The sequence below is a fragment of the Ranitomeya imitator genome, chromosome 2, assembly GCF_032444005.1.
Source record: "Ranitomeya imitator isolate aRanImi1 chromosome 2, aRanImi1.pri, whole genome shotgun sequence".
In the NCBI taxonomy this organism is placed as follows: domain Eukaryota; kingdom Metazoa; phylum Chordata; class Amphibia; order Anura; family Dendrobatidae; genus Ranitomeya; species Ranitomeya imitator.
The window spans coordinates 846,570,324-846,589,616 of NC_091283.1; the positions used below are offsets into that span (position 1 = coordinate 846,570,324).

Genomic DNA, 19,293 nt, shown 5'->3' on the forward strand with positions numbered 1-19,293 from the left:
GGTACCATTGAAGCGTTCACACAAGCCATTGGTCTGTGGGTGATACGCACTTGATACCAGGTGCTTCACCTGCATTCTCTTACAGAGAGCCTCCATTAGGCGAGACATAAATTGGGTCCCTTGATCATTAAGCATTTCCCTGGGAAATCCTACACGTGAAAAGATGGCCAACAGGGCATCCGCCACCTTATCTGCCCTAGTTGACGACAGAGCTACTGCCTCTGGGTACCGGGTAGCGTAGTCTTCCACAGTAAGGATGTATTGCTTTCCAGAGCTGCTGGGGACGGCCAGCGGGCCTACAATGTCCACCGCGATCCTCTGGAAAGGCTCCTCTATCACTGGCAAAGGGATCAGGGGAGCCTTAAGAGCAGGCCCCAATTTCCCCACTCTTTGACAAGTGATACAGGAGCGGCAGTAGTTTGGCACATCTGTCCCCATCTTAGGCCAATAGTAGTGTTGAGACAGCCGGGCCTTAGTTTTGCTGATCCCCAAGTGTCTAGCGGGATCTCATGGGCAATCCGTAACAACTCACCCCGGAATTGCTGCGGGACGACCAGCTGTCTTTCCCTCAACCACTCATTTTGCGATTCTCCGGGTACTGTCTCCCGGTACAACCTTCCTCGTTCCCAGAACACCTTCTCCTTATCAGTCTCGGAGAAGAGCGTCCCGGCAAGTTGTCTCAAACTCTCTAGGCTCGCATCTGTGTGCAGAGCGGCCTGAAACTCCTGGCTAGGGGAAGCCAAAAGCGACGTCAGGGTCCCTTCCCCACGGGAACCCTCTTGGACCTGCTCTGGGTCCACCTCTGGTTCAGTCACACTGATGACTGAGGAGGGTCCGGGAGGCTGACAGTTATCTGCGTTCCGGGCACTCTGACTGCAGGTGACAGCAGCTACGTAGGCTGTCTCCCCAGGGGTTTCTACAGACCCATCAGCTGGCGTTGCTATGGGCTCTACCTCCCCATCCACCCCCAACACTCCAGGGGCAGTGCTACTTATGGGCCAGTTACCTTCCTCGGTGGCACTGGTCAATTTCATGGCATCACCATCCTCACGGTTCCCATGCATCTCCCCATTTCCTGTAGCACCGACACTTGCCCCTGTTAGGGGTTCCTCAGCCGTCTCACTCCGCAGAGCGACGTGGCTGGGCACGCCTGTACCTATGGACACATTAACCTTCACAGAAAAATCATTATCAGGTTCAGCTGACACAGGTACAACATTTTCACCATCAATCCTAGGAAAAAAATGGTTATTAGATGCATCATTACAAGATAAAGTATGGTCAGATAACACATGCGATTTCCCATCATCATCAACATCATCATCATCAGGGTTAACGTTACCCCCATTAGTAGATTGGGGAGGGATGTCAGGAACGTAGTATGCAACCATTCTCCCCAAATCAGTCCCCAACAAAACATCAGTGGGCAAATTATCAGACAGCCCCACTTCCTTCACCCCGCTCCCGGCACCCCAATCAATAAAAACCCGGGCCATCGGTAAGGGACAGCTGATGCCCCCAATCCCAGTGACAGTTAGGGTTTTCCCCGGAATGATTTCGTCAGGGGCCGCCAGTTCGGGTCGGATGAGGGTTCGTTCAGCCCCGGTGTCTTTGAGCCTGTAGCAACATGGCCTCCCACAGTGACGTGCTGTAAGTTGTCACACACCCTCCCAACCACACTACCCACCAAAAGAACTGCTGCATTAGGCCCTGGGGCCTTGGCTGGGGGGTTCTTCGGCCTGTCTGGACAGAAGGTACTGATATGCCCAGGCCGCTTGCAGTAGTAACACTGGCGAGGTTCGGTGGTAGGTCTGGTGTTGTTGGCCACAGGGCCAGGACCTCTGGTGTGTTGGCTGGCAGGGGTACTGGCGTTAGGTGCAGGCTTACCCCCTCTCCAGCTGGTGGTGACTGGCTTCCGCGCTTCCGATCTACGGTTGGCCTCATAGGCATCGGCAATCTGCGCTGCTTTCGTCACGTCTTTGGGTTCTCTGTCCATCACGAACTGTCGCACCTCAGCTGGGCAAAGATGAAAGAACTGGTCTTTGATCATCAGGTCTCGCAGCTGTGCAAAGGTGGTCACTGACAGTCCTTGGGTCCACTGGTCAAAGTGGGTCCCCAGTCCATGCACCACATCACTGTAACTGTCGTGTGGGCCACGTTGGAGGGTCCGGAACTTTCTACGGTACACCTCGGGTGTAAGCTGGTACTTGGCTATCAGAGCCTGCTTGATGGCCTCATAGTCACCATCTTGTTCTTGAGGGAGGGCAGCAAACGCCTCCAGAGCTTTGCCTCTCAGCCCTGGTGTCAGGTATCGTGCCCATTCATCTGTAGGCAGCCGGTACTGTCTGCAGGCTTTCTCAAAGGCCCACAGAAAAGTGTTCAAGTCCCCATCCTTCTCCATAACAGGAAAGTGATCTGAGCGCTGCTGGGCTCACAGTTGGTCTGGGACAACCCCTGCATTTGCAGTCGGGCCATCTGCAGCTGGTACACCCGCTCCGCTTGGGCCTCTCGTTCGGCTCGGGCCTCGGCTCGCTCATGGTATTGCTGAATCAGCTGCCGACGTCCCTCATGGTCGTCCATGGGGAATTCTTTCAAGGCCGCCTGCAGGTGGGGGTCCAATTCGCCTGGATTGCTAACAGGGCCAGCATTCAGTGGTTGGACCTCTGCTGCAGCACCATGTTCGCTGGTGCTGGCTTCTGCGGCCTCTGAGCTCTGAGAGTGGTCTAGGGCGGCTTCCCATTGCACCAGATCTGCGACCAGTTGGGCTTTGTTTTTGCCCACAAAGTCAATGTGCTGTGACTTGCATAAGCCAATAAGGGTGTCTCTGGTCTGCTGCTCATAAAAGACTTCTCCCAGCACAACCATGATTGCCAAATAAAAGATACGACAGAAAAACGAAGAGAAAGGGAGGGGATAATTACCAGTACGCAATTGTCTCAAGACTAAAAAACACTGAGTTCCTTCTCCAAACTTATTTGCGCAGAGTCCTCGCAAGAACTTTCTGCAAGTTTTTAGTGAGGGGAATGATTGCTCAAACCAAATCACTAATGCTCTAATATATCCCACCGCCTTGCCACCAATTTGTCAGGATTCCCCTGACCGCTGCCCCCAATTTGTCACGATTCACACCATGACCGTCACCCCTACGTCACGGGTCGGGGTGACTTTAGGCCAACAGACGGCTATCACATGTGCAGGGGGGCTTATCTTAGTTATCCCTCCACTGCTAACAATGCGATGAAAAAACACCCACAAGGCTATTGACCTCTTAGTTTACAGCAGGGGCTTATTGTAGGTATCCCACTGCTTTTCAATATACCACGAACTGCAGGGATTTATGTATATCCCGCTTACAGTTCCACTTAACACTTGCAGCTCTCTGGCGCCCCCCTTACTCTCAGGTCAGATTAGGTACTGCACCCTGGGTAATTAGTCGCCAGAAAGGCTGCCTGCTATGTACTGGCTATTGGGCACGCTGCAGCGACGCGATAAACTACTCCCACTCAGGCAGGAACAATAATTATCAACGCCGCAGTCGCTACAACATAATCCAAAAGTCAGCACATTATCGCTGCCACCAGCTTCGATTAAACGGGTCCGAAGCTAACCCAACACAACAGTAGCGTATTTCCCTTCAGAAGACTTAGGGTACGGTTTTTAGAGCATGGAGAATGAACTAACATATAATATTATATCCCATAAAAATTAGGCAGTGCTTTATCAAAAATATTTTATAAAGATGTTACAAATGAGACAATTGCAAATATGTACAAGGGTAATTATGAAATAAACAGGGAATAAATGAGAAAAGGTAACACTCACATGTTCAAAGCATGGCAGGCAACCATACGTCCCAGCTCATTGGACGTGCTGCTGGCTTCAGGAGAAGACAAGAAGTCAAGAAGAAGTGACTCCTCAGAGCCTGCCAGACACTTAAAACCTTAAGGCTGTGACATCACAGAAAGGCTGGTTTATCCAGACCCTCCTCTCTCTACATTCTGACTAAACTTTAAACTATTCTCTCTAATTTCTATAACTTCGCTACAAAACATGTCATAGTCATAACAAACCCATCATTCATCTCGGATTAACGTGGGCATTCTAATGAGATCAAATATGTCCTATCTGGGATACATATTTACAGAGAAATCCCTACTTCTTTACCAAATGGAGTTAGAAGCCCGTGTTTCGCGAGATGGGTAGATACACCGAGTGAGAATACGAATATATATTTTCGTGTTCTTAACGTAAACATTGTGCATAATATCTTACAAAAACCAAACAAATAATCTTTCATGGATCCTAGAAGTTTCTAGTTCACTTATAGCTGGACAAGAGCTTGCACGGCAGGAAATGCCGGTCGTAAATACCTTTGGCGAGGGGTGATGGGGGATTTGGGAGTTGAAAGTCAGGGATTTGAAGCTACAAACTATTGCAGCATCACTCCAAGAAGGGGGGCTTAGCCCACGCAGGCTAGCAAGAGAACTAACTTATGATATACATTTTCCTCACACTGTTCTTTTCAACAAAGATAAGTTCTGGCTTTGTTTTTGCTGTCCACATGCTGTGGGCCTTATAGTTCTGTGCATTTTCATGTTTGGCCTTGTCCAGCTTTGTCTGTGTAAGGATTTTTTTCAGCCTAGCTGTGTCTCTGGAGATGCAGATATACCCTCCATGTCTTTAGTCAGATGTGGTGATTTGTATTTTCTGTGGTGGATATTTTCTAGTGTTTTAATACTGACCGCATAGTAATCTGTCCTATTCTTTCTTTTTAGCTAGAAAGGCCTCCTTTGCTAAATCCTGATTTCAGTCTGCGTATGTCATTTCCCTCTGCTCTCACAGTCAATATTTGTGGGGGGCTGTCTATCCTTTGGGGATTTTCTCTGAGGCAAGACAGTTTTCCCGTTTCTATATTTAGGGGAAGTTAGTCCTTAGGCTGTGTCGAGGTGTCTAGGGAGTGTTAGGTACATCCCACGGCTACTTCTAGTTGCGCTGCTAAGTTCAAGGTCTGCGGTCAGTACAGGTATCACCTTCTCCAGAGTACGCCACATGCTGCTCCTAGGCCACCAGATCATAACAGGGTGTAGTGGATGGACTGTGGGCTGAGTCCCCGTCTCCCAACCCTCGGTCTAAGCCGGCGAGGGGTGGGAGCTCATTGCTACCGGCAAAGAGGGTCACCAGATCCGGCAAGGTCCAAAACATGGAAGTGCCCAGGAAAACCCAGGAGGGCTGCAAAGCCCCTAAGGCTGAGGCGAGGGCCACTGCAGTGTCTCCTCCTGGAGGTGAGCGGAGTACTCGCAGAGGTGCAGCGGCGCCGGTGCCGAAGGATTAGGGCACTAGGGCTACCAGCTATGGCTCCCGCGTCCATGTGTACCTCAGCGAGTATGAGGAAGCTGGGAAGACCCTCAGGAGACTCCGGGAGGAGATGAAGGAGGTGAGGCAAGCTGCAGACAGAGCCTCCCGCACAGAGAAGTCTGCCCTAACAGCCAGGATATCCAGCCTGGGGATCTGCATTGAGGGCATGGAAGCCCAGAGAGCGGCGATATTGAATAACAGCGGGCCCTTCCGGGAAAAGCTAGAAAATGACGACCTATTCCACAACATGGCTGCTGCAAAGGAGCCAGAGGGGTCTCGGCGTCCGACCCAGGTGGAGGAGGTGGACCATGAGGAGATGGAGGAGGCACCGTACCCACCTGGGGGCTTGGTAAGTGATCTCCAGGCCACACACAGCGGGATAGATCCAGTGCAGGTCCCACTCCCATCAGACAATAGTATTTCAGAGGATGATGGGGGTGATGCGGATGATAGCAGCAGCGATTACAGCAGTAGTGGGGGTTGCCTCGTCTTGCAGCAGATCAGTCAGCTAGAGTCTCCAGTAAATTATGCCCACCTGAAGTTTGGGGATGAGGTCTGCGGGGACGAGGCAACCAGGAGGGGGAAAAAGAAAAGGAAGAAAACATCGGAGGAGAGGTTGGTGTTTGTCCCCCTTCCTGGGACCCCCCGGTCCCGCTGTGTGGAGCCCGCTACCCACCCCGGCCCGGGACCTGCAGTGGGTCCGGTGCAAGGGAGCGGGGAGAGTACAAGTCATATGGCGCAGGTCGCCGTCTCTGCTGGCGGTAGCAGAGTGGGCGAGAGTGGGCTGCAGAGCCGGACAGTGTGCATGGTCTGGAGTGTGGCCCTGTGGCAGGCAGTAATAAAACCTGTGGAGGTGTCCAGGCCCGATCCTCTGTGGAAACGGGGGACGGCCTGGTGCTTGCTGCACCCGCTGATGCTCGGGGGGTAGGGGCTGTGGGTACCTTGCCGGTGGTCACCGCTCCCCGCAGTGTTGGCGGTGCCCTGTCAGCCGGGGCCGCATCATCGGCGGCGTGTGCTGTGGTGTCGGGGTCCCCCATACAATGGGGGGAGAGCTGAGCCATTCATACCAGGGGGGACGAAAGCTGGGCCATTCATACAAGGGGGAGAAAAGCTTAGCCGTTCATACAAGGGGGAGGAAAGCTGAGCCAGTCTTACAAGATGGGAGGGGGGAACAATTTGAGTGGGGATGGGGGGATTTATTATGTGTCGGGAGAATTGGAGTGGGGATGGGAGATTTAATGTGTGGGGGGATATTTGAGGACACAAAATGAAGAGCAAAGGGGGAGATGGGGAAACAGTATGGGGAATGAGTACTGGTGAATGGGGGGCATGTATGGGCAATGGGGGGTGTTCTGTCTCCGCCATCTAATATTGTTACCCTGATTATCTGTTTGCGTAATTGCAGGTTTCTCAGTATGGATGTTCATATCTTTATTTGTTTTTAGTGCTTTGGCTCCCTCTAGCGGTCAGAGTTATGTTGGCAGTTCAATCTTGTTTTTGTATTATCCATGTCTGATTCTCCTCCTCCTTTGCAATGCATTATGGTAGCTCAGCCTCCATTTCCCTCCATTTTTCCTTTCACTTTCTACGGTTTGCCTTCAAGGAAAGACGCTTCACTTCATCCCCCTTGCGATTGCATTGCCGGTATGTCTTTATGCTTCCTATAGATATTTCTGCTCTATATTAGCTTAGTTTAACCAGTTGTACTCCTAGTTTAGTCACTAGCTTTCTAAATGTTATGCATAATGTATATCTTGTGTATTATGTATCTGTTCTATGCCATGCACTGATTCTATGTATATCATTGTTCACAGTTTCACCGCATCAATATACCACTACGTTTAATAAAGCACAGACTCAACCACAGTCTCCTTATTGGACCCGGTATAGCGGTTTAGCTGACTGTATAACTACGTATGAGCCTCCCTCATTTAGTGAGGACAGAACAGTGAAACGGCAGCCATCCAACTAGTGGGATTCAAGTCACCGGCTACTCAGAGACTAAATACAGCTACAGCAATCTCTGCACAGCCAAGCACTTTCCCAAGACACCATGTCTCACAAATCGCATAGGACAAGATCTGTTACTTCCGTCTCCTCAAAGACAACATCCATCAGCAGCGCTGTCGCCATTGCCCGCGCAAATGCTGAAGCTGCCAAAATACGAGCAAGCTTTGCTGACCAAGAGATGCAACTTAAATTAGAAAAAGCACGCCTAGATGACGAAGAGAGAAGGTCGCGCTTAGAGAGAGCCAATCAAGAGAGAAGGTTGCAGTTAGAAAAAGCACGCATAGATGATGAGAGAGCCGATCAAGAGAGAAGGTTGCAGTTAGAAAAGCACGCATAGATGATGAGAGAGCCGATCAAGAGAGAAGGTCGCAGTTAGAGAAGGCACGTGTGGATGCCGCCTTAGAAAGCCTAGCAGCAAAAAGGGAAGCTGCCGCAGCCCTCGCCGAAGCAGAATCGCTAGAAGCCGCGCAAAATCCCAAGCTGCATAGCCAAAGCAGTACGTCGAGTCTGGAGTTTCCACTGCAAGACTCACCACAACGCACATCTCAGTATGTTAATGACCTTCCTGATCCAAACTATAACACTGAACCAGTACCAAAACCAGAATACGACACCTCCAGCGAAGTGAGCGAGAGTCGTCACGAGGCTCAGGACAGAAACAAACTCGAAAATGTGAGGCAAAACAACTCTGCTAATGACTACCTTGCCCCTCATCAGGTAACCAACGTGGATCACCCTGCTGACGCACCGTACATCAGGCCGAAGCAATACGACACCGGCTGGCGCCACCATGAGGACACTATCAGGTACGAACGCACCTCACATCACTATCAGGGCGACCCATCACCAGTATACTCTGCTGACAACCGGTTCACGACAGAATTTGCCAAGTTCTTCACACGACGTGAACTGGTTGCCAAGGGACTCATGAAATTCACTGACCGAGCTGAAGGTTACAGAGCTTGGAAAGCTTCCTTCCAAAATGTCATTAGAGACTTGGGGCTGCAACACAGGGAAGAGATAGACCTGTTAGTCAAATACCTGGGAGAAGAGTCAGTCAAACACGCAGTAAGGATCAGAGACATTAAAATAAACCGCCCTGAGACCGGCCTCAAAGAGATCTGGAAAAGGCTGGATGAGTGTTACGGCTCAGCAGAAGTAATAGAAAGAGTCTTGTTCAAAAGAATCGATGACTTTCCTAAAATATCTAACAAAGGTCTCCAGAAACTTAGAGAGCTAAGCGACTTGCTAAAGGAAGTCCAAGTTGCCAAATACGAGGACGACCTACAGGGACTTGCATTTCTCGACACAGCCAGAGGTGTTAACCCTATAGTCCAGAAGTTGCCCTACAATCTACAGGAGAGGTGGCTCACACATGGTTCCACGTACAAATACAAACACAGCGTTCCATTCCCTCCCTTCTCCGTTTTTGTAGACTTCATACACCAACAAGCGAGAATTAGAAACGATCCCAGCTTTGACTTTGCAATACCATATGCCACACCGTCACCACCTGCAAATCCACGCAGAACATCTGTGGCAGTACACAAGACTTATGTTTCTTCTTCAGGTTCTAATTACAGGTCTGCTGGCTGCTCCCAATCAGAGACAAAGGTGCAGGACCCTGACAAGCAGTGCCCACTTCATCAGAAGCCTCATCCTCTCCTGAAATGCAGAGCCTTCAGAGGAAAATCTATGCCAGATCGCAGAAGCTTCCTGAAAGAAAACGGTATCTGCTACAAGTGCTGCTCGTCCACAGCTCATCTCGCCAAGGATTGCAAGGTCAGTGTAAAATGCACAGAATGTGGCACCACAGACCATAACACTGCTCTACACCCTGGCCCAGCTCCATGGAGTACACAAAACACGCCTGCTGACAGTGAGCATGGCGGGGAGGAAAGGAACACTGATACAGCTACGCCAGAGATCACTTCACAATGCACCGAGGTCTGCAAAGGGACAATAGACAGTAGGTCCTGTTCAAAAATATGCCTCGTCAAAGTATACCCGAAGGGCCATAGAGACCAAGCTGTAAGACTGTATGCTATCTTGGATGATCAAAGTAATCGATCCTTGGCTAGATCAACGTTCTTTGACCTATTCAACATCAAAGGGCCAAGCACTCCCTACTCCTTAAAGACGTGTGCAGGTACTGTGACAACAGCAGGCAGGAAAGCTACTGACTACCAGATCGAGTCTTTAGACGGACAATTCTGCCTACCACTACCTACGATCATCGAATGTAACCAGATCCCAGACAACAGATCTGAAATCCCTACGCCAGATGTAGCAATCCATCACGCTCACTTAAAACAAATAGCACACCTCATACCGGAACTCGACCATCAGGCCCAGATAATTCTGCTGTTGGGGAGAGATATCCTGCAGGTTCATAAAGTGAGACGTCATATCAATGGACTTCACAATGCTCCCTATGCCCAAAGGCTAGACCTAGGATGGGTCATAATTGGCAACGTATGCTTGGGACGCATGCACGCCCCATCTTCTGTGACAAGCATGCTGACAAATACATTGGAGAAAGGACGTCCATCTCTGTTTCAACCTTGTAACAATGAGTTCCATGTCAGGGAACTGCCACACAGCATCCAACTACCTGATCATTTAATAGACTTTACTCACGACAGCAGTATAGTGTCGGGAAGCTATGAGGATCAGTTAGGGGGCACAGTCTTCCAGAGAACTAAGCAGGACAACCAAGTGGCAATGTCGGTAGAGGACAAGTTGTTCTTAGAGGTAATGGACAAGGGACTCGTTAAAGATGAGACCAACAGCTGGGTCGCACCTCTTCCCTTCAAAACCCACAGACCACGTCTACCGAACAACAGAAATCAGGCATTACAACGTTTCTCCTCTTTCAAACGTAATCTGCAAAAGAAACTAGAGATGAAAGATCACTTTTTCTCCTTCATGTCAAAGATTTTTGAAAACCGTCACGCAGAACTAGCTCCCACTCTCAAAGACTCTGAAGAATGCTGGTTCCTACCCATGTTCGGAGTATACCACCCTAAGAAACCAGGCCAGATCAGAGTCGTGTTTGATTCCAGTGCTAAATTTAATGATGTCTCCCTGAATGACGTTCTGCTGACAGGACCAGACCTCAATAACAAACTACTGGGTGTACTTATGCGCTTCCGTAAGGATTCCATTGCCTTCATCGCTGACATCCAGCAAATGTTCCATTGTTTCCTTGTGAGAGAGAGAGACAGGAACTTCCTAAGATTCTTCTGGTACAGAGACAATGATCCTACTAAAGAAGTCACAGAGTATCGCATGAGAGTGCACATCTTTGGCAACAGTCCTTCACCTGCAGTCGCCATTTACGGACTCAAAAGGTCGGCTCAGGAAGGAGAAGCAGAATACGGAGCAGATGTCAGACAATTCATAGAAAAGGACTTTTATGTCGACGACTGTCTAAAAGCCATGCCTTCAAATGAGACTGCCATCAGTCTTCTCAGGAGAGCCCAAGACATGCTTGCCTGCTCAAACCTTAGGCTTCATAAAATAGCCTCAAACAGCCAAGAACTCATGGAAGCATTCCCTTCTCAGGACCTATGTAATGGTCTCAGAGACCTGGACCTGGGGTCAGACCCCGCACCAATGCAACGCAGCCTCGGGCTTCTCTGGAATCTACAATCAGACACTTTCACCTTTCAGGTCAGCCAGGAAGAAAGGCCTTTCACACGTAGAGGCGTCCTGTCTACCATCAACAGTCTGTACGACCCCTTGGGTTTCGCAGCTCCTGTCACTATACAAGGCAAGGCCCTACTAAGAGACTTAACTAGGGAAACATCTGACTGGGATGCATCTCTGCCACCTGATAAGAGGATCCAGTGGGAAGAGTGGAAGAACTCGTTAGCGGCACTCTCCAACTTGCATATGCCAAGACCATACACCCCTGTGCCATCTACTGAGATACAGAGCCAAAGACTGTACGTATTTGCAGATGCTTCTGTCAAAGCAATTGCCGCTGTTGCCTACCTCAAAACTGTAGACTCCAAATGTCAGTGCCACATTGGTTTCGTCATGGGAAAGGCCAAACTCGCACCACAACCAGAGCACACTATACCCAGGTTAGAGCTTTGTGCCGCAGTCTTAGCCGTTGAGATAGCGGAGTTCATCGCATCCGAAATGGATATCGACCTGACACAGGCCAAGTTCTACTCAGACAGCAAAGTAGTCCTGGGATATATCCACAACGAAACCAGGCGATTCTACGTTTATGTCAATAACAGAGTGCTACGAATCAGGAGATCAGTTCACCCACAGCAGTGGCATTATATACCCACAGACCAGAATCCCGCAGATCATGCAACTAGAGCAGTTGACATAAGTCGACTAGGAAGCACAACGTGGCTCTCTGGACCAAAACTATTGTACATTGAGGAATGTTTTCCAGACACCTTCGAACTTGTAGGAGAGGACTCAGATGCTGAAATCCGCCCTCAGGTGTCTACACTACATACAATGACCTCTGTTATCCAGCTTGGATCTTGCAGGTTCGACAGATTCTCAAGTTGGAAGTCACTTACTCGAGCCATTACCTGCCTGACTCATATAGCTCGCTCATTCATGGCTACCAGAACTTGTGGCACAGAAAAATGTAAAGGTTGGCATCTTTGTAAAAATACCTACGTTACCTCCGACTTAGAGTTCTCTAGAAATCACATCATCCTCACTGTTCAAAGAGAAACCTACTTTGCAGAAATCCAATGTCTTACTAACAAAGCTCCAATACTAGCGAGCAGCGTATTGAGAAAACTCGACCCATTCATCGACAACAGCGGCCTGCTGAGAGTAGGAGGCCGACTCAAAGAAGCTGAGATGGAGTTTGTGGAGAAATTCCCTCTTATACTTCCCGGAAAATGTCATGTTGCCTACCTAATCGTACAACATTACCACAATCTGGTCAAGCACCAAGGAAGACTATTTACAGAAGGAGCCATCAGATCTGCTGGCTTGTGGATCATCGGTGCAAAAAGACTCATCAGTAGTGTCATCTACAAATGTGTTACCTGCCGTAAGCTTCGTGGTTCAACTCAAACCCAAAAGATGGCTGACCTACCAGCAGATAGACTCAGCCCAGACCCTCCCTTTACTAGCGTTGGTCTCGATGTGTTTGGGCCTTGGTCAGTTGTTACACGTCGTACGAGAGGCGGCCAAGCCAATAGTAAACGTTGGGCAGTCATGTTCACTTGCATGTCAATCAGAGCCGTCCACATAGAGGTCATCGAGTCCCTTGACACGTCAAGCTTCATCAATGCCTTAAGACGTTTTATGGCCATCCGTGGTCCTATCAAGCACATACGTTCAGACAGAGGTACTAACTTCGTTGGTGCAGCAAAGGAATTAGGAATACCCTCAAATCTAAACTATAAGACTCTCGAGAGGTTCCTCAGTGACCAAGGCTGCACATGGTCATTCAACCCACCTCACTCTTCACATATGGGAGGATCTTGGGAACGAATGATTGGTCTAGTACGGAGAATTCTTGACTCCACTCTTCTTCAAGAAGGAGCAGCGAGACTCACCCACGAAAGTCTCATCACCTTCATGGCTGAAGGTGCAGCTATAATTAACGCAAGACCCCTGGTTCCAGTTCCTAACGACCCTGAGGAGCCTTTGTTATTGACTCCAGCTACTTTACTTACCCAGAAAACAGGACTGTCCAGTGCCCCTCCAGGAGGATTCGACGCGAAGGACCTCTACAAGCGCCAATGGAGACAGGTACAAAGTCTTGCAAATACTTTCTGGGACAGGTGGCGCAAACAATATTTGTCTACCCTGCAGCCACGGACGAAGTGGCAATCTACTAAACCTAATCTGAACATAGGTGACCTTGTTCTTGTGAAAGACTGTCAGATTCACCGGAACCAGTGGCCACTTGGTCTAGTTACCGCAACGTTCCCGAGCAAGGACGGCAACGTCCGCAAAGTTGAGCTAAGGATGACCAAAGGGAATGAACCTAAGACATTTTCCAGACCGGTATCTGAACTGGTCCTATTGTTGCCTTCGGAAGAAAGGAGTAGTGACATCCGTTGATGCCAGACGGGGAGTGTTCTGTCTCCGCCATCTAATATTGTTACCCTGATTATCTGTTTGCGTAATTGCAGGTTTCTCAGTATGGATGTTCATATCTTTATTTGTTTTTAGTGCTTTGGCTCCCTCTAGCGGTCAGAGTTATGTTGGCAGTTCAATCTTGTTTTTGTATTATCCATGTCTGATTCTCCTCCTCCTTTGCAATGCATTATGGTAGCTCAGCCTCCATTTCCCTCCATTTTTCCTTTCACTTTCTTCGGTTTGCCTTCAAGGAAAGACGCTTCACTTCATCCCCCTTGCGATTGCATTGCCGGTATGTCTTTATGCTTCCTATAGATATTTCTGCTCTATATTAGCTTAGTTTAACCAGTTGTACTCCTAGTTTAGTCACTAGCTTTCTAAATGTTATGCATAATGTATATCTTGTGTATTATGTATCTGTTCTATGCCATGCACTGATTCTATGTATATCATTGTTCACAGTTTCACCGCATCAATATACCACTACGTTTAATAAAGCACAGACTCAACCACAGTCTCCTTATTGGACTCCAGTATAGCGGTTTAGCTGACTGTATAACTACATATGAGCCTGCCTCATTTAGTGAGGACAGAACAGGGGGCATGTATGAGGAAACAGTACGGGGGGGTGGGTGCAGTAAGTATGGGGAGCAAACGGGGGAATGTATGCGGGCACAGTGAGTAGCGATGTGAAAAATGTATGTGGACAGAGTACGGGGAGTGAGGGTGATGGGATGTGTGCAGACACAGTATGGGGAGTCAGGTGCACAGGCAGTATAGAAATCGAGGGGGTAAATATATGAGGAGACAGTATGGTGAACAGGAGGGATGTGAGAGGAGACAGTATGAGGAGGGAGGGGACTAGTGTGAGGAGACAGTATGGGGGGAGAAAAGTGAGTGGGCACAGAATAGAAACTGAGTAGTGGGGGCGTAGCATGGAGGGACAGTGTAAGGGCACAGCCAGGAGGGGACAGTATACCAAGGAGGGGGTGTGATAAGAGAGTACAGTATAAATACTGGGCACTATGGGAGGACACAGTGTGAAGAGGGGGCCAGTATGGAAAGGAGAGGTCAGTGTGAAGAGCATGTACCATAAGAGGGACAGTGTGGGGGTCATATTTTCTGCAGACAATATAGTGAGGGGCAATTTTTCATTGAGGAACATTATAATGACACTTGCATCTTTAAGGGCATCATGTGGAGATTTTCTGCAAAAGAGCGGAGAAGATGGAAGTCTGCAGAGACGGCTGTGGATGAGAAAAATCATCATGGGGTCTGGACAAGATGAAGAAAAGAAGAAGAACGGCTCCAGAGGCGACGTCACCTATAAGGTACCCGGATGTAAATGTTATTTGTGATACTGACTAACTCTCATGTTTTATTTGTTAGGAGCATTAAAGGGGATGTCCAGGTTTGTGATGAGTCTGCAGTCATTCTTTGTGACTGCAGACTTCTGAGTTCTCACAGTGCGCACTGCACGCTGTCAGGATTCTCTCGTGCCGGCGATTTACATACATGCGGTCACGTGCTGACTAGATATGTGTGGCCTCAGTCAATGAAAATGAACTGAGCGAGGTCGGGCACGTCTAGTCGGAATGTGGCCAGAGGTATACAAATCACATACTTGTGCTGACATGACCGTCCACCGGCAAGGGAGAATCCTAGTAGTGTGCAGTGCATGCGTTGTGAGAATTCAGAAGCTGCGATGTCAGGATTCAGCTCTGCAGGTTCCAGTAGTCGTCACATGGACACTTCACTCATATGCGATTTCATACTTGTGGTCCTGTGACATCGAGCTTCTCTTCTGCTTCTCTCAGTTTTTCACTGAATTTTGAGAGCATTAGGGAGAGCGGCTCGTCGGTACATGACTAAGTGTGCAAATCACATATGTGCTGGGGGGCGCCAAAATGAATTCTTGCCCCGGGTGCCAGAAAACCGACATACTCCTCTGCTGGTATGCTACTGCGAGCGGCGATTACCGGGTCCGGTGGAGGGATGTCTGTGCACAGGTAGTGAGGCAGGGACTGAGGGTGTGCACAGAGAGAATGGAGACCCGGAGACTGCCCGTCCTAGTCTACGCCGTAGTCTGGAGCCTTCATTATCATAGGAATACGTCAGTTAATAAATTGTTTTTGTAAAGCTTTATCGTGTAGTTTTAGGTCAGGGAGGGATGGTTAGGGATGAGCTAGCAAGGTGCAGGGACAGGTAGTGATGTCTATTTGCGGACATGTGCGGCACTTGCGGTTTTGCACTTGGCGGTGAGACAAAAAAACGCTGCAAGTACTGCATTTGCCGGATCGCGGCAAAACCGCACATGCCGCACATGTCCGCGAGTCCCATAGGGAATGAATGAGGCCGAACGCAGTGTTGCTGTAAGTGATCCGTTACACGGCAGATGTGGAAAAACTGCCCGATCTGCTGCAAAAGGCGACTTTCACATCAGAGATTTATGGCAAAGTCACTGCCCATAGTGTCATACTCACCAAAGGGGGAGGCAGCACTAAAAGTGCCTGGGGCAGCAGAAACTCTAAATACGGCCCTGCTGTCCCCACTAGAGGGAGCTCAATGCAAACAGACTTATAGAGTAACCATCAGAAGCATCAATTTCTCCATCCATTCACCTTCAGACACTTACGTTGCTTGCAAGGGTCCCAGCCTTGATAGCGTGTAACATGCGGCGATCCATACCAACTCCTTCATAATGTCCTTTCATCTGATTCTGGTATTTTTCTTTATATTTCAGCTGCAGAAAATAAGGGTGGAAAGTTTAATCCACATGAACAGAGTAATGGGGTCATTGCATCTAAGACGTAAATGTGACGACACCTACAAAACCGTGCATCCCTGTGTATTCTACTGTGCTTACTACAGAACCTCCTCCGATCTACATAGTTCCTGTAGATGATGTCAGACTATCACTAACCAATCACCTGTCTCCCTCCTTGCAAGACGTGGAGATTACACACTGCCTGTGACACATTGCTGCACAGTCTCCATCCTCTCCTGGGCCGCACAGTACACCTGCCTCTCTCGAGACATCTCTCCTGGGTTGTACACCTGCCTCTCTCCGACATCTCTCCTGGGCTGTACACCTGCCTCTCTCCGACATCTCTCCTGGACTGTACACCTGTCCTGCCTCTCTCCGACATCTCTCCTGGGCCGTTCACCTGCCTCTCTCCGACATCTCTCCTGGGCCGTACACCTGCCTCTCTCCGACATCTCTCCTGGGCCGTACAACTGCCTCTCTCCGACATCTCTCCTGGGCCGTACACCTGCCTCTCTCCGACATCTCTCCTGGACTGTACACCTGCCTCTCTCCGACATCTCTCCTGGACTGTACACCTGTCCTGCCTCTCTCCGACATCTCTCCTGGGCCGTACACCTGCCTCTCTCCGACATCTCTCCTGGGCCGTACACCTGCCTCTCTCCGACATCTCTCCTGGGCCGTACACCTGCCTCTCTCCGACATCTCTCCTGGGCCGTACACCTGCCTCTCTCCGACATCTCTCCTGGGCCGTACAACTGCCTCTCTCCGACATCTCTCCTGGGCCGTACACCCGGCTCTCTCTGACATCTCTCCTGGACTGTACACCTGCCTCTCCAACATTTCTCCTGGACTGTACACCTGCCTCTCTCCGACATCTCTCCTGGGCCGTACAACTGCCTCTCTACGACATCTCTCCTGGGCCGTACACCCGCCTCTCTCTGACATCTCTCCTGGACTGTACACCTGCCTCTCTCCGACATCTCTCCTGGGCCGTACACCTGCCTCTCTCCAACATTTCTCCTGGACTGTACACCTGCCTCTCTCCGACATCTCTCTGCCTCTCTCTGCCTCTTTCTGGCCTCTCCTGGGCCGTACACCCACCTCTCTCCGACATCTCTCCTGGGCCGTACACCCGTCTCTCTCCGACATCTCTCCTGGGCTGTACACCCACCTCTCTCCGACATCTCTCCTGGGCCGTACACCTGCCTCTCTCCAGCTTCCCCTGGGCCATACACCTGCCTCTCTCCAGCCCTCCAGCCCCTCTCTCTCTCCTGGGCTGTACACCCGCCTCTCTCCGACATCTCTCCTGGGCCGTACAACTGCCTCTCTCCGACATCTCTCCTGGGCCGTACACCTGCCTCTCTCCGACATCTCTCCTGGGCCATACAACTGCCTCTCTCCGACATCTCTCCTGGGCCGTACACCCACCTCTCTCCTTCATCTCTCCTGGACTGTACACCTGCCTCTCTCCAACATTTCTCCTGGACTGTACACCTGCCTCTCTCCGACATCTCTCATGGGCCGTACACCTGCCTCTTTCTGGCCTCTCCTGGGCCGTACACCCACCTCTCTCCGACATCTCTCCTGGGCCGTACACCTGCCTCTCTCCAGCTTCCCCTGGGCCATACACCTGCCTCTCTCCAGCCCTCCAGCCCCTCTCTCTCTCCTGGGCTGTACACCCGCCTCTCTCCGACATCTCTCCTGGGCCGTACAACTGCCTCTCTCCGACATCTCTCCTGGGCCGTACACCTGCCTCTCTCCAGCTTCCCCTGGGCCGTACACCTGCCTCTCTCCGACATCTCTCCTGGGCCGTACACCTGCCTCTCTCCAGCTTCCCCTGGGCCATACACCTGCCTCTCTCCAGCCCTCCAGCCCCTCTCTCTCTCCTGGGCCGTACAACTGCCTCTCTCCGACATCTCTCCTGGGCCATACACCTGCCTCTCTCCGGCCTCTCCTGGGCCACACACCTGCCTCTCTCCGACATCTCTCCTGGGCCGTACACCTGCCTCTCTCCGACATCTCTCCTGGGCCATACAACTGCCTCTCTCCGACATCTCTCCTGGGCCGTACACCTGCCTCTCTCCGACATCTCTCCTGGGCCGTACAACTGCCTCTCTCCGACATCTCTCCTGGGCCGTACACCCACCTCTCTCCTTCATCTCTCCTGGACTGTACACCTGCCTCTCCAACATTTCTCCTGGACTGTACACCTGCCTCTCTCCGACATCTCTCCTGGGCCGTACAACTGCCTCTCTACGACATCTCTCCTGGGCCGTACACCCGCCTCTCTCTGACATCTCTCCTGGACTGTACACCTGCCTCTCTCCGACATCTCTCCTGGGCCGTACACCTGCCTCTCTCCAACATTTCTCCTGGACTGTACACCTGCCTCTCTCCGACATCTCTCTGCCTCTCTCTGCCTCTTTCTGGCCTCTCCTGGGCCGTACACCCACCTCTCTCCGACATCTCTCCTGGGCCGTACACCCGTCTCTCTCCGACATCTCTCCTGGGCTGTACACCCACCTCTCTCCGACATCTCTCCTGGGCCGTACACCTGCCTCTCTCCAGCTTCCCCTGGGCCATACACCTGCCTCTCTCCAGCCCTCCAGCCCCTCTCTCTCTCCTGGGCTGTACACCCGCCTCTCTCCGACATCTCTCCTGGGCCGTACAACTGCCTCTCTCCGACATCTCTCCTGGGCCGTACACCTGCCTCTCTCCGACATCTCTCCTGGGCCATACAACTGCCTCTCTCCGACATCTCTCCTGGGCCGTACACCCACCTCTCTCCTTCATCTCTCCTGGACTGTACACCTGCCTCTCTCCAACATTTCTCCTGGACTGTACACCTGCCTCTCTCCGACATCTCTCCTGGGCCGTACAACTGCCTCTCTACGACATCTCCTGGGCCGTACACCCGCCTCTCTCTGACATCTCTCCTGGACTGTACACCTGCCTCTCTCCGACATCTCTCCTGGGCCGTACACCTGCCTCTCTCCAACATTTCTCCTGGACTGTACACCTGCCTCTCTCCGACATCTCTCATGGGCCGTACACCTGCCTCTTTCTGGCCTCTCCTGGGCCGT

At 50.7% G+C, this 19,293-nt stretch overlaps 1 protein-coding gene across 1 annotated transcript in view; it reads right to left on the reverse strand.

Moving 5' to 3' along the window:
• Positions 1 to 19,293, reverse strand: part of NRAP (nebulin related anchoring protein) — a 141,859-nt gene that overhangs the window by 69,947 nt on the left and 52,619 nt on the right. The window contains exon 13 of the mRNA XM_069754339.1: positions 16,079 to 16,186. Within this exon, the coding sequence (XP_069610440.1) occupies positions 16,079 to 16,186 (108 nt within the window). The remainder of the gene's footprint in view (positions 1 to 16,078; positions 16,187 to 19,293) is intronic.